We start from the raw sequence: 16,122 nt of genomic DNA, 5'->3' as shown, positions 1-16,122 counted from the left end.
TTTATTTATTTTGGAAGTTAATAATTAGGTCCCATGTGTTTATTTTTGTTCTTATTTTCATTACTCTTGGAGGTGGATCCCAAAACTGCTGCAGTTTATTTCAGTGTTCTGCCTGTGTTTTTCTCTAAGAGTTTTATACATCTGGTTCTTTAATCCATTCTGAGTTTATTTTTGTGTATAGTGTTAGAGAATGTTCTCATTTCATTCTTCTATACAAAGCTGTCCAGTTTTCCCAGCACCACTTTTTGAAGAGACTGTCTTTTCTCCATTGTGTATTCTAGCTTCCTTTGTTGTAGATTAATTGATCATAGGTGTGTGGATTTATTTCTGAACTTTCTGTCCTGTTCCATTGATCTATAAATCTCTTTGTGCCAGTAAGATACTGTTTTGATTACTGTAGCTGTTTATGTTCATATGTTTATATGTGTAAGTTTCTGTGTCTTTCCAAGAACCAAGGCTTGACTCTGCTGAATAGGTTTCCTAATTTTTCACCATTTTTCTCAGGCCATGGTACTTTATGAGTCCAAGCTTTATGTAGAATGCTTTCTTATCACGCCCTCTGGCCTGTCAGATGTCCGCACACCTCACTGTCTTAAGATCTGTTCACATCCATATGGTATGCAGTCAACTTCTGCTCCTGCTTACGTCCATTATATGGATAGGCTTTACTGATAAATAAACCTGTCAGTTTAATTGCTTTACTTTTTTGCAGACTTATTGTTTAATTGGAGGTGTTTTTTTTAATACTTTATTATTAATTTTTACATGTTTTGTCGCCAGAGAGTTTAAGGATATCCTTTGTCACATTTCCACAGATCAAAAGTCCTGAGACACATAATTCTCAGGAAGAAAATTAAGCCCCATATCCTCCTCGTACATCACTTTTGTTAGTCACTCGATCGTGTCCGACTCTTTCCAACCCTATGGACTATAGCCCCCCAGGCTCCTTTTTCCATGGAATTCTGCAGTCAAGAATACTGGAGTGGGTTGCCAGTTTCTTCTCCAGGAGATCTGCCCAACCCAGGGTTTGAACCTGGGTCTCCTGCATTGTAGGTAGATTCTTTACCATCTGAGCAACCAGGGAAATCCCTTTTATGAAAATATAATTTCATTTTGAGGGAAAATTGCCTTTAGTGTTGGATGATTAGAGAAGAAAGCACAACAGAGATAAATGTAGGTGAATTAATAGAAATAATTTTTATTAATAATTGGTTCTGGTAGATAATGAGATTGGTGTGCAGGTTTCCAAAAACTAATTATCCTCCTAAGCAATAGTATTTATAGCATGCAGAGAATTGAATAGTTAGCCCCTGTAAGAGAAAATAGTTTAATATTATATCTTATCAGGATAGTTTTAAAACCAAGGAAATAATATTTGAATGAAGTATACTTCAGAGCTGCTCCATCCAGAGCCCCACCATGTGGTTCTTGCCACAAAGGAAACAAAAATAGTTGCATGACCCCATTAAGCCTGTCACTACTACTGGAAATCCAAGTTGGTTGATGACATATTCTTCATCTTGAAATACATGAGACACAAAAGCTAACATTGTTTTTAGGGAATTAATTGACATAGTTCCACTTTTGAGACATACATTTAGATCTGATTCTTTTAAATGTGAAATAATTTTTAAAAAATTTTTAATATTTTGTTTTAAAGATTTTTTAAAGTCTTAACTAATACCTAAAATGTGCATTAATTTTGCTACATAAATACTAAAAAATTACTGTTGCTTCCCATTTTTAATTTTAGCTTATCTGCACTAGAGTTAATATATATGTAAATGTTATCAGTTTTGCCGCTTAAAATTTACTTCTTTAAGTAATGTCAGTCACCCTTGCTTTGCTTATTCATCATGAGTATCTGTTATTACCATACATGTATTCGTTAGACCATGTTGTGCTAGATTTATCTGTATTCGTTGATCCTAATTTTAGGGTTTCATCGTTCATAGTGGGCTTTTGTTTTAGGCTGTTTGTTTACCTAAAATATTTCTCAGATTTTAGCCCCCTTTTGAGTTTTTTCTAGGTACTTCCTCAACCACAATGGTTTTTGTGATTCTCAACCTAATACAGTCCATCTTCAACAGGCTTCCATGTCACTTTGAGTCTCTCTTAATATCTTATGAGTACTCTATCTCAAAATGTACTTAATGTTGATCTTTGCTTGTATACAAAACGAACTCATTTGATCACTTCTAAAGATAAATTTTGTTTTGCATTGGGTAGAAATTGTCCTTATTAATTTTATAGAGTTGTCGAAAGTCAATAAAGAGAAACAGGTAAGAACATTAATATTTTGACTTGAGGACCAGTTAAACCAACTATAAAATTGTAATATGTTTTGGAACTTTTTCTCAAATTTGTATTTATATTTTTTCCCTGTAGATGGCAGTCTCTCCTGGTTAATTGAAAGTAATTTGGCTGTTGAGTGACATTAAATGTAAGGAGTAGAAGTAGAATATAAAACAGTGGATGTTTCAACATGTTCTGGAGTTCGATTTCAGACTATTTCAAAAACCTAAGACATCTCAGGCTGAAATAAAAGTTTTCATTAGAATACCAATAAATTTCATTTTGGAGAGCAGATTTATGTGTTTATTGTATTATACAGAAATATCAATAATGACAACAGTAATATTGAAGCCCTTCAGAAATTAAACTGTTTTGTGTGTCTTTGTCTTTATTCTTGTTGATTTTTCATCTCTATATCCTTTATAAATAAGTGGCATAGACTCAGAGGCTGGCAGGGATGCCAGCAATTTTTTTTTCTTTTCTTTTTAATATTCTACGCAGCATTTTGATGTCTGCTTTTATTTTGTTGTTCTTGTGTAAAGTTGGATTGCTTGAGGTTCTGTTATTATTCAGAAGACTACTTGCAGTGCTGATAGTGCCGTGAACTGATGGTGTGAACTCTAGAGGAAAAAATACACAGTATATCTATTACTATTACCAGAATCCTCAGACTCTGGTAGGGAAATGATTCTCTCCTTAGTATTATTAAAGGACTTGAATTATTCTGTCACATATACTGTCAGGCTGTTAACATAAATAGCTTTCAGTTATTCAACATGTAGCGATCAAGTAACCATATTTTGCAAAATGCAGGAGGATTTTCTAAATTTTTATAATTCCTTCATAATTGAATAGTATATTATTTTAGTTACTAGAAGTCTGGTGAAATGCAATAGTCTTACCACCTCTTCTATCATTTGATCTATTTAGGATTAACTTTGATTTGTGTCTATAAATATTTGAGTAATACTGGATTAAAACATTTCTTATAGAAGATTTAGGATAAGCCCCACTTAATTTTCTATATCTTCTAAGCCCTAGTAGTAACAACCTAAAAGGAGTATTACTGGTATAATAATTTTCTTGTCTTTATATATTTAGGTCATAGTGATGGGAGCTACTAATCGTCCTCAGGATCTGGATTCAGCTATAATGAGGAGAATGCCCACGAGATTCCATATCAACCAGCCTGTAAGTGGGTTTGATTGATATTATGAACAGTTAAATACTCATTTTTTGCAGATCTTTATCTGTGATTTCGGGAAGGGAATGATTAAAAAAATAAGACTTATTATTTATCACTGACAGGGAAGGAATAGAGCAAGAACCCCATAATTATTGTTGTCCTTTCTACTCCTTTTCTCGCTTTTTTACCGTCTTTGAAGATCAATGTTGTTTACGTCTGTATACAGTTGCGTCTCTTCAATGTATAGAATTACCTCAAGTTTCCCTAGACATGTTAGTGATCTTTAGAATGTAGCAAGTTATCCACGGAAGATACATAAGAAAATGTAAATTATAGATTTGTTTTTGGATAGGATGAAATCAGGGGTTTTAGAGTTAAAGAACTGTTCTGTTCAGAAGGCTGGACAGGGAGAACATCTGCTATTTATTTGATTAATTATTAGCAGTTGTAATTGGTGCTTTCCTCTGACAGGATTAATGATTAACCAGTAAGTACGATACTGCACTTTAATATAAGAATGAAAATCTGAGATTGGTGTTGATCCAGTTGTAACTTCTAGCACTCTTTTTTGCTGGTTAAAAGTACCTGCAAGTAGAGGATGACAACTTGCTGATACTATGTTACACAGAATCTCCACATCTTGAATTTTGTCTGCTTTTAGATTAAAAAAGAGAAAACAAACAGGGTTAGTACTAGATTATGCAGCATATAATCATCATGTTACATGTATTGCTGTTAGAACTTCCACTGTCACTCCTTTCAAATTTAAAATCTCTGGCCTGAAAATTTTGCCCTATTTTATGTTCTTTAACCTAACGATTTGTCCCAGTAAACATGCTTATCTAAAATTGGTAGTTGTGGTCTCTGTAAAATTACTCTGATCGACTGTTTGCTACAGCTACAGCCTCTGATTCCTCTGTAGGGTATGCATTTACTTAGGTAGCTTATTAGAGAATTTACCTGATAATTCAGTGGATAGATTTTTTAATGTGATACAGGAGACTGGAAATTTTGATTAATATTTATTGAGCTTGTATGTCAGATACCCACTAGGTTCTGATGAATAGAACATGGCCCCTGTCCTAAAAGAACTCTGTATTGCAGGGGTAGCCAGACACAAAAGTAAATAATGTACTGTGTACTTTACAAAGGTGTGTGTAACCAATTGCAAGAACCTGAGGTGATGATGAAAACTAATAATTCTGTCTGAGGAGTTAGTGAAACTTACAGAATCCATCTGGGCTTGAAGGATGAAGGATGGTAGGAGTTGACTCATTTGAAAAGATCCTGATGCTGGGAAAGATTGAAGGCGGGAGGAGACGGGGACGACAGAGGATGAGATGGTTGGATGGCATCACTGACTCAGTGGACATAAGTTTGGATGAGCTCCGGGAGTTGGTGATGGACAGGGAGGCCTGGCATGCTGCGGTTCATGGGGTCGCAAAGAGTAGAACATGACTGAGCGACTGAACTGAACTGAAGCAAGGAAATGCTTTTCTGCCAAAGTGAACAAAGGCAAGGAGGTGTGGAAGCACATATTTAACGGAGACTTCTGGGGTTATTCAGTTAGAAGGCACCAAGGCAAATCAGTGGTTATAAGGCGGAAAGGGTTGACTGCTGAAGGTTTAGATGACCTTTATATGCTTCATACAAGATATGTGATCTTACTTTATCATCAGAATATTTTTAGAAATAATTAGTTCACTTCAGTGGTTCTGAAAGTAAAGATTACATTGATAGAATCTCTGCTTGTAGTCTAATAGCAAAGGGTTTTGAGGTACAGCAGTAGAATAGAACATAGGGTACAACAGCCTGTAAAGTAGCCTTTGCTAAGGTTGTAAGTTTAATATATTTATTGTGTGAGTTCAGAATGGGTTGTGTAACACATTTTATCAAGTTTGTCATAAATTTATATACCATTAATGCAGAAACTGGGATTTTTTAATCTCCCTTTCATTCTGCTTTTAGTGAACACACACACATTTTATAGGGTAATTTTTTTTCTTATGCATAACTGTGATATCAGAGTATATGATCTTACCTTAAAATCCCTTTCCAAGTTAAACGTTGATTAACAGAAAGTACTTATTGGTGATCACATAACATACCAAATTAACCTTCATACTTAACACAGCTGAGTTACAGAAACAGCAGTTTGGTTTGGTTTGGATTTTCACATCGTTTAATTTGATACTCCTGGTAACTGGCTCTCTCTTTTTTTTTTAAGCAGTTATGGGACTAGGCTTGAGTTCAGCCACATTAATTTTTAAAAGCATTTGTATTTACTATATATGTAAGGTGTTCTTTTTAAAAACTCTTATTATATATGTAAGGTATTCTTTTTAAAAACTCCTGTTCCTAGTACAGTATTAGGCAGCATCACTGGAGGCAAAAGCATACAAGCATATAAACAAATACACTGTCAACACTAAATAAAATTCACTAACACAAATCAGTGGACATGGAAGTTACATGTTGAATGGAAGAACCAAGCAGGTATTCTTGTCATCTCATCCAGTTACTGGTAAAAATTTTATGGCAGTAATGAGTTTTCAGAAGTTTCCTAGATGAAGAAAAGGAGATTTGCAGAGCTATAGAGGAAAGACATTGGTCATTTACTCACTTGAAAAACATTTCAAGGCATGTGCTAGGTAGGCACTGGGGATTCAGAATAAGAAGTTATAGTTCAGTACAAGAACCACAAATGATTAGAATCTAGAATCAGACCTTGCTTTAGTCAAAAGTTTCCATGACCTGTCAGAGTTTCTGTCATTTCCTATAGGTATTGTGTAGTTTACAAGGAAAGGAAGAAATAGTAGGAAAATTAGTTGATGCTTACTTTTTTTTATGCTAATTGAAAATTATCCTGCTTTTAGGCTCTGAAACAAAGAGAAGCAATCCTGAAACTCATCTTGAAAAATGAAAATGTAAGTAGAAAATTACAGCTTTTCCCCATCCTATAAATAAAGAAAAATTATGTTCATAAAATCATTTTAGAAATGAAAAAGGAACCTGAGAATAATGTAGTTTTGAATTTGTAAATTACTGTAGAACTCTTGACTGCTCATATAACTCAATTACCATGGCATATTTGAACTAATTAAAGGTAATTAAAGGCTTTTTAAATAGCCATGTGTTTTCATATCTGTAGATTAAAATCCTCTGATATTTTTCAGACCAGTTTCAAGTTTTATACATTTGTTTTTGCCGAGAAGTATGGGGAGGTTTTGTTTTTCGTTTAATTGCAGTACTTTTTGAAGTTGAAAATTAGAATTAAAAATATATGCTAATCATAATCTTTAATAATTTGTATTTAAGGTTTTTAAAAATAGTACAGTCACATGTTTCAAAAGTTAAAATACATATATTAAATAATATACAGGGAAAAGTCTCATTTCTCTCATGTTTCTTATGTATCCTTTCAGATGGCATTATGCCTATACAAACAAATTAGAATATACTATTACTCCTCTCCCCTTTTCTACATAAGCTATATTAATAAAGCATATACAGTGTTCTGTGTGTTGCTTTTTTTCACTTAATCTCTGAGATTCCATAGTAGCATATGGTTTCCTCATTCTGTTCTCTTTTTTTCCTTTGCACTTCTTAGGGTTCCATTGTATGGGTATACCATAGTTTATTTAACCATTGCCACACTGAAGGACATTTGGGTTGATTCTGGTCTTTCACTATTATGGAAATGCTGCATCAAATAACCTTGTACATGTGTCATTTGACACTTGTGCCAGAAACATTTGTGGGGTGAATTTCCCAGAAAAAAAATTACTAGATCAAAGAGTATGATATTTATAATTTTGGTGTGGCTATGTTAAGTCAGTTCAGTCATGTCCAGTTCTTTGCGACCCTATGGACTATAGCCTGCCAGGCTCCTCTGTCCATGGGATTTTCCAGGCATGGGTACTACCATACCCTCTTGCAGGGAATCTTCATGACCCAGGGATTGAACCCACATCTCTTATATCTCCTGCATTGGCAAGTGGGTTCTTTACCACTAGCACCACCTGGGAAGCACTTATAATTTTGGTTCAGTTCAGTTCAGTTCAGTCGCTCAGTCGTGTCCGACTCTCCGCGACCCCATGAATCACAGCACGCCAGGCCTCCCTGTCCATCACCAACTCCCGGTGTACACTCAAACTCATGTCCACAGAGTCGGTGATGCCATCCATCCATCTCATTCTCCGTCGTCCCCTTCTCCTCCCGCCCCCAACCTTTCCTAGCATCAGAGTCTTTTCCAGTGAGTCAACTCGTCACACGAGGTGGCCAAAGTATTGGAGTTTCAGCTTTAGCATCAGTCCCTCCAATGAACATCCAGGACTGATCTCCTTTAGAATGGACTGGTTGGATCTCCTTGTAGTGGTTGCCAAATTTGTTCATGCCAATTTACTCTTTTATACCAGCAGTGTTAGAGCGCCTCTTGCCCTGTAGCCTTGCCAGCAAATGTTATGAAACTTTGTGCCAACATGGTAGGGCAGTCTGCCTTTTTTAACTGTAGTATCTTTGGAAATTCTTTAGAATTAGGTTTGTCATTGGTCCAGGGGATTTTTAGCATTCTCTTTCTCACTCATGAAAGTACAGAAGATGAGTCTTTATAGTCAGTTTTATGATGCAGAATATGAATGCTCTCTGGATAATTGCTTACATGGGAATGTCTGATTTCCTACTAGCTGCTATTTCTATGCTGAAGGCATATTGTTTAATAGAATATGAAAAAAAATTAATTGTGCTAAAAGATGCTTCAAATCAGTAGCACATAAATTTATTTAATAAGATGAGCACTATCATGCTTATTCATTCCTGAGCAGAATTAGAGTTTTTGATGCAAACATGCGAATAGACTTATATTTTGAGTTTTTTCTTCTCTGAAGAAAAAAATGAAGCTTTTGAAATGATACTGTTTTCTAGTCTTTCACATTCCTTATTGATAGATCCTTAATACAGCTCACTCTTTTAAAAAAGATATACTGGTTCTGGCTTAATGTTATGAAAGAATTAGAACTGATAACATTTATACCTAATAAAGTATCACATCTGACACTACAGTAAGAGTGTTGTTTTTTTTTCCCCCTATACAGACTAACCTGAATGTATATATTTTCTGTAACAGTGGAAATTTAACAATCATGGGTTTAGAAGAGACACTTGAGGATTCCATTCTGGCTTGACCATTTCCTACTGTGTGACCTTGGGCAAATACCATTAGCATCTCTATGCCTCATTTTCTCACTCAGAAATTGAAGATGTCAACAATCTCATAGAATTGGTTTGATAATTTATATTAATATGTATATATATAAGATGCTTAGATTACCATGCAGTGGACAGCCAATGCTAGATATAGTGAATAACTGTACACAGATAAGTGATATTCTTTCAAGCTGTTTTGGCAGTTTGTTAATTTATTCCTGTTTTGCTTCTATTATTCAAACCTTTTTTAACTTGGGAATTTCCTTCATACTTGCCTAATGAAAATAATTCTCACTACTTCGTGGTTTGTCTGGAGCTATGATCTTAGGGCTACTTTTACAGTGCTTACTGTGTGCCACGTATTGTGGTGATACATAGTTTTATTTAATCCTCAGTTTATCTAAGCAGTGCATATTAATACCATTTTACACTTGAGGAAACCAAAATCCAGAGAAGTTACATAGTAAGTTACACAGGTTTACATAGCAAAGTAGTGATAGAGCCTTTCTTTTAACCTTTATGGAAGGCTATCTTAGTAATCTTGCTCTCTCAGTGAATGGAATCTTTTTTTTTATTATTTTCTTATACTTGTTTTGCTCGTCTTTGTGACATTTTCACCCTGCCATGAACAAGATTTGTGAGTGGTTAGAGCATAGTGTGGCTCAGGAAAGGAGTGGGCAAAGGTTAGAGGTATTGATTGTTTGAAGGAGGAAGACAACTAATATTTAATATCTTGAAGAATAATTTGGAAGGTCCTTTGTTGTAAACACATATACAGATAACTTTAAATCTAGCACCTGGACTTAAAAGGTGATCTTGACATATTTTGCTTCATACCAACCCCTCCCCTGTCTCTCTACACCATCATTGGTAACGTGCTTTAGAGAGCTCCCAGCACTGTCCTGGAGTTGGTAGTATGTATCTTCCATAAATATGTGTGGATGGATACATAATACATGTATAGGTATAGTTGTATAGTTTTTTCCTCCTTCCTCACTTTTACAAACTATGGAAAAATTACATCCTAATATGTCTGATTTTTTAAGTACACATGGAAAAAAGAGTTCCTGAGACACACAAAAAAGTTAAACTGCAAAGAGAATAGAACAGTCTGACTAATCAGACTGAAGACTTCTAGAAGTATGACAAGATAAAATGAACAAAGTGAAAGAGAGGCCACTGGGAAAATATTTGCAACCCTGTAACCAACAGAAGACTAATATCCGAAGTATATAGAATTCTTGTAATCAGTTTGTCAACTTTTATGTTTGTACAGTTCATCACGGATTCTAACTGTTACTATAACTAGCCCTAAGAACTTACTCTCTGATGTATCAGTACGTAAGATGTTAAGTGACAAACCTCCCGGTATTGTTGTAGATTTGTCCGTTTGTTATATTTTTCTGGTGAATTATTTTTTATCAGTATGTAATGATTTTTTTGTGTTTGTGGTGATTGTTGATAAATTTGGATTCATTCTTATTTTAGTGCTTTCCATTTATTAAGCTTTTTTTTCCTCCTTGGACTCCCCCTACTCTCACCCCACCCATGCCTTCCGCTCCCACCTTCCAATTCCCCTCCCTCTGCCCCAGTCCTTCATTCTTCAGTGTTGCTCTTGTTGTTGTTCTTTTTCCCGTCTTCCTCTAGTCATTTGGAAGTTACACGTTCTTTTTTAGTGCTACGTAGTTCTCTAGGTGCCTGCATACTAAGTCTCTTGATGGATGTCTGAATCTGTGCAGCCCTATGGAACATAGCTTTCCAGGCTTCTCTGTCCATGGGACTCTCCAGGCAAGAATACTGGAGTGGGTTTCCGTGCCCTCCTCCAGGGAATCCTCCCAACCCAAGGATCAAACCCACGTCTCTTATGGCTCCTGCATTGGCAGGCAGATTCTTTACCGCTAGTACCACCTGGGAAGCCCACTTACTTCTCTACCCTAAATTAAATGATTATTATTACTGTTTATATATTACCTTATTTACATTTATCTGTATGTACTTTACCATTTTTCTTACTTACTTCACACCTCCCTTCTGGGTTCAGTTTTCTTTTTATCAGAAAATATATGAGTATGTGACTTCTCTTAATTTAATCTCCGCATTTGAGAATGGGATCACTGTCCTGTGAAGTTACAGTTGCAGAGTTGACAGTAGACTCCATGTCATCTCACTTCCAAGTCTCTTCCTGTCCTTGTGCAGAGTTGCTGCTCTTAACTTACACTGAGTTTTCCACAGAGACAAGTGGGACTTCAGTAACAGATAAAGATGGCGTTTCATATCAACTTGGGGAAAGTAAATGTTACAACAGATGGTTAGCTAGGCAGGGGGAGAAAATACAGCTGGGTCTCTGTACAGTGTTCAGATGCTGGCTCTGTCTGTGCGGTGACCTTGGGCAATTTATTTAACCTCTACAGGTTTTACTGTTACCTGAAATTAAAAATGAGAATGCTTCCCTGACAGGATTAAATGAGCATAATCCATGTAAAGTACTTAGTACAGCAAATGACACATAAGAATCATTTATTACATGTTAGTTACTATAACTAACTATTTACTTTCTCTTCTTAATCTTCTTATAAGCTTAATTATAAGTCTATTATGTGCCCAGGAGGATCACTTTATTAGCTTCACTATATAAGCTTAGTTGGGGAGCAAAACCATAGGTGCTTAATGAGTGTTGAAGAATTAGAATACAATACCACAGCATGACAGTTCAAATGAGGGTTAGAATGTGTCAGTGGAATATGATTTTTGTAATGGACTCAGGACTTAATGATCCAGGCTGTTCACCATATGTGTTAACTATATTATAGAAAAGTGTCCCACCTCTTAGGAACGTGGGACCTTCCTAAGAGGTACCAAAGTCAACCCAACAGTATTTGAATGCCTGTTCTTCCCCATCACTCTGTGAAAAGACTTATTTCAGTTTTGGTCATAGTGACCATTATTGGAAAAGTAGATTTCAAATCTTAAACTTTTATGGTTATAAAAAGAAAACTTCTAGAACTGAAAATTTCTAATGATTCTCCTCCCCTGCTGTTCCAGAATGCTTTAACTTTCTTTAATTCTAAGAAGTGTTTGGATATATCTTTTGCCATGTATTTTATATTTATTTTTTAAGTATGTTTTATGTTTGTTTAAGGTGGATAGGCATGTGGACCTGCTCGAAGTTGCCCAGGAAACGGATGGATTTTCCGGCAGTGACCTAAAAGAAATGTGTCGAGATGCTGCCCTCCTCTGTGTCAGAGAATATGTTAATTCTACATCGGAAGAAAGGTATGTGTATTTAGAGTTCATCTCTTAATATTTGTCAGACCCTTTTAGAGCTTTTAGGTTATTAAAAGGTTAGGTTGCTGCTGCTGCTAAGTCGCTTCAGTCGTGTCCGACTCTGTGTGACCCCATAGACGGCAGCCCACCAGGCTCCGCCATCCCTGGGATTCTCCAGGCAAGAACACTGGAGTGGGTTGCCATTTCCTTCTCCAATGCTTGAAAGTGAAAAAAGTGAAGTCGCTCAGTCATGTCCGACTTCTCACAACCCTGTGGACTGCAGCCTACCAGGCTCCTCTGTCCATGGGATTTTCCAGACAAGAGTACTGGAGTGGGGTCCCATTGCCTTCTCCAAAAGGTAGCTCCTCTGTCCATGGGATTTTCCAGACAAGAGTACTGGAGTGGGGTCCCATTGCCTTCTCCAAAAGGTTAGGTTAAGTCTTCTGATTTGCTTTATAATATCAGCTCTGTTTACGAAATAAAAAGATAATTGAAATAAAAAATTCACCAATTTTATTTATTGCCTTTTTTTCTGAAGGGAGTTCTGGAAATGAATTTGCAAGGGAGGGTGGTTATGGGGAGCATCTGGAATGAAGAGAAAGAAGTAAAAACTGAATTTCTCTGAACAGCCATGAACTGGGTTACATCAAGCTCACAGAAATGGAGGCTTGCCCATTTCTACCATGAAAACTGTTGCTCTGATATCCTAGATTGCTTTTGTTTTTCAAATTTTTAAATTTCATTTTGTATGGAAATAAGTACCCTGTCTTCTAGAAATTTCACATTTATGGGGACGTTGCTGCTGACTAGACTTCAACTTGTTAATAATGTACTTATTAAAAAAAGAAGTCATTTGTGACAGTAGCAAACTTTACTTGAAACCAGTTTCAAAGCATTTTGAGCTTAAGAAACCAATTTTGTACCAGCTGTATTAGTGAACTGGAATAGCTCAGCCCTGATAAACCAGTGTCCTGTGTTTCCCATAAGGTCATTCACCCTAGATTGGTATAACACTGAACATTTCTAAACCCCTGTTCAAAATATCAACCTTCTAGTGAAGAATTTCTGCGACTCTTAGCACACCAGTGTCCGCTGGGGGCTTGTGTGGAATGAGAGTGCTCTAGCTCCTGCTATGCTGGGGGCCTATGTGGAAGGAGTGCTTTAGCTCCTGCTACGCTGGGGGCCTGTGTGGAATGAGTGCTCTAGCTCCTGCTACACTGGGGGCCTGTTGTGGAAGGAGTGCTCTAGCTCCTGCCGTGTTGTTTCTTAGTCTCCCTCATTCATTCCCTGAGGCTGTCACTCCAGGTGACCTGGATTTGCTGTCTCATTCATGCATGTAATTCCACTGTATTGCCATAGCAAGTTTTGCCAGAAAAGGTTTCTGGGTATAGAAAGGTGCATGTGAAAGCCACCCTTCTCACCTGTAGTATTTCCTGCACTGGTTCTGGACCTATCTTCAGTGTTTCCTTGTGCCCCTTTGTGGAGAGGGTCACTCCATCTGTTTATGCCTAAATTACATTAATGAAAATTGTTTCTCTGCTGTCCCTAAGGCCCTGAAAATGTTACATTTCAGTATGAAAAATGTGGGTAATGCACTTAGGTTATCATAACTTTTTCCCTGAATTTTTTTTCCGAAGTGTTTGTAAATGACAGAGAAGACATTGTATATTGGATTGTGTTTCCTTCTTACTGAAGTGTGGAGAACTTAGAGTAGTTGGTTTTTATTATTAGCAGTGAATTTTATTTTCAGTTCATCAAAAGTAAACACATACATGAATAATAGATACCTACAACTGCTACTTTTTAATTCCGGTTTTCATGGGAATAATTTTTTATGTATTAGAATTATAATCCTATTAGAATTATAATCCTATTTAGATCAAATTTCACACTTATATATTCTTAGTATAAGTATTTGATTTTAACCAAGCTGTAATGTTTATAGTCAGCCATTTAAGCTTCCTACCTCTTGGCAGTCAGTGAAAATTTTTCAAGATACTTATCTGTGTAGATTAGTTCCTTAAGCTGTTAATTGTGGTTGTTTGGGGGGTTTTGGATGGGAAAGAGACTTCATTTTTTAATCTTGGTAAAATATTTTAGGAAGATGTATTTTAAAGCTATGTGAATATTGGTGGGTTGTTTTGTTTTTGTCTTTTTTTTTTTTTTTACATTTTAGCCATGATGAAGATGAAATTCGACCTGTGCAACAACAGGACCTGCATCGGGCAATTGAAAAGATGAAGAAGTCAAAGGATGCAGCATTTCAGAATGTTTTAACACATGTTTGTTTAGATTAAGAGTAAAGATCGTTTGTACAGTTCAACATGATCTAGTTTGGTGTGCCCTCTTATCATTAGCAGAAATAACTGGAGGAGGAGTGTTCTTTCAACGGTGAGAGAGTTTTATGTTCATGACACTGGTTTTATACTCTGAATTCTAAGTTATTGAGACATAGTTGTTATATAAATGGTATTACTACATGTGAAAAATCATGAGGAGGAACAATTTAATCAGCCTGACTGTGGGTGCTTGTGTTTGACCTCTTTAGCCATATGTTGCAGCCTTATAGCATCTAAGCTGGTCTTAAGGTAACAAATGATTTACTGAGTCATTAGTGAGAATTGGAGATGTGGTTAAGTGCTGGTTTCTAGATATGTGAGAGAGAGAGTGTGTGTGTATGTGTGTGTGTATTAAATGTATATATTCACACATTTTATATTGACATTCTGTAGATAGGTTTGAATACAGAAACTTTTTTTTTATCCCAACTACTGAATCAAAAAGTACCAAATAGCATATAGCAAAACTAAGATTAATGGTTGTGTCTAAAAGGTACAATGATTCAGCCATTTCTAGTTGTCACTTATTTCAGGTTTTTTCTAAGTTGAGTGTTTCTCTGGAGTTGAATAGTTGAAGTCAGTGACATTAGAAACTTAGATGTGGCTCAATTATGGTTGTCGGGATAATTAAATAAAAATGCTTGTTCAGTGATCAGCACTGAATGGTTGTCAGGCAGTTGTGTGATCAAACCTGTTTCACCTCTTGCTGCAAGCATGCTGAGTAGAGACTTTTTTTTTACTGATATATGTAAAGGTGGGCTGAAAGCCTCGCAAAAGAATGGCTTTGAAAAACCTCAGTGCCATTCAGCCCATGTATGTGACTTTTCCTTTCTTCGTTTAATGTAACAGTTCTGTTGTAACTGTGGGTTTTCAATATTTTAAACATATATGTTCCTTAATTATGTCAAATATAATTTGGTCATCAAAAGTTAAATGATAGTTTAAAACTAGCTGTTACTAAATGTGCTAAAAATATTTTGTAATCCTGACTTTTTGTTTTCTTAGCATATTATAAATTATGCCCTACTTAGTACGGATACACACATCAAAATCCCCCTATTGTATCTGTAGTCATCTGATGCTATGTGCACAAAAGATGACACGTTTTGTCCAAAATGTCACTAACCAGAATTCTGTTATAGGCACTTAAAATACAAGCATGAGGAAAATGGCACGATATGATCTTGAGGTGCCTTCTGAATTTTTGTTTTGATTGTATTTCTTTGAAAACTCTGTTGTTATTTATGAGTTATTAATTAATTCCTTTGATAATAAGTCTCTCACAAGAACCCATTGGATAGTTTGTTCATCATTTGTTCTTTGAATGGTGGGTGGGGCAGAGGTTCAAGTTTTGAAAAATTGTGAAGGTGATTGAAAAATTGATGCAAAACACAAGATACCAAAAATAAAATATTTCATCTCCATTTTTAATAACTATTATACTATTATTTTATAAATATACAATAAAGAGGTCCCTCTTAATTGAGTTTTCTCTACTTACTCCTTTATTTCAGTTACATAAAATTTTCTGGGGTTGCTTTGGTTTATAAAACTTGCCCTTAGACTATTTTCATCTTGCTTTGTAATTTTTATAGCATACATTCTAGTATCTAACTTATTACTTTGTTTTAGTATTTTATTTTAGTCATTTAATTTTAATTCTGATGGCATATTGATCAAAAATAGGGGTAATATACCTATCTTCATATTCTTTTATCTTCTTTTAAATTCAGAATAATCAATAGTAGTAGTTAAATTTATCATAGTTTTAATCATAGGATGAAGTTAGAGAAATACACTAACCAGCACCACAAAGCCATTACCACATGACTC

General features: G+C 35.6%; 1 protein-coding gene across 2 annotated transcripts in view; it reads left to right on the top strand.

The window, feature by feature from the left end:
* The window catches only part of ATAD1 (ATPase family AAA domain containing 1), a 42,200-nt gene extending 26,429 nt beyond the window's left edge, over nt 1-15,771 (top strand). For both annotated transcript variants that reach the window (XM_055425158.2, XM_088842123.1), the window contains exons 7-10: nt 3,397-3,486; nt 6,358-6,408; nt 11,826-11,959; nt 14,127-15,771. In XM_055425158.2, coding sequence (XP_055281133.1) covers nt 3,397-3,486; nt 6,358-6,408; nt 11,826-11,959; nt 14,127-14,247 — 396 coding nt within the window. In that variant the 3' untranslated portion in view covers nt 14,248-15,771. The remainder of the gene's footprint in view (nt 1-3,396; nt 3,487-6,357; nt 6,409-11,825; nt 11,960-14,126) is intronic.
* The last annotated feature ends 351 nt before the right edge of the window (nt 15,772-16,122 follow it).

Source organism: Moschus berezovskii, chromosome 12, assembly GCF_049115385.1.
Source record: "Moschus berezovskii isolate FMDL1 chromosome 12, NW_MosBer_1.0, whole genome shotgun sequence".
Lineage (NCBI taxonomy): Eukaryota > Metazoa > Chordata > Mammalia > Artiodactyla > Moschidae > Moschus > Moschus berezovskii.
The sequence above is the reverse complement of the archived record's forward strand: the minus strand, read 5'-3'. Positions and strand labels throughout refer to the sequence as shown.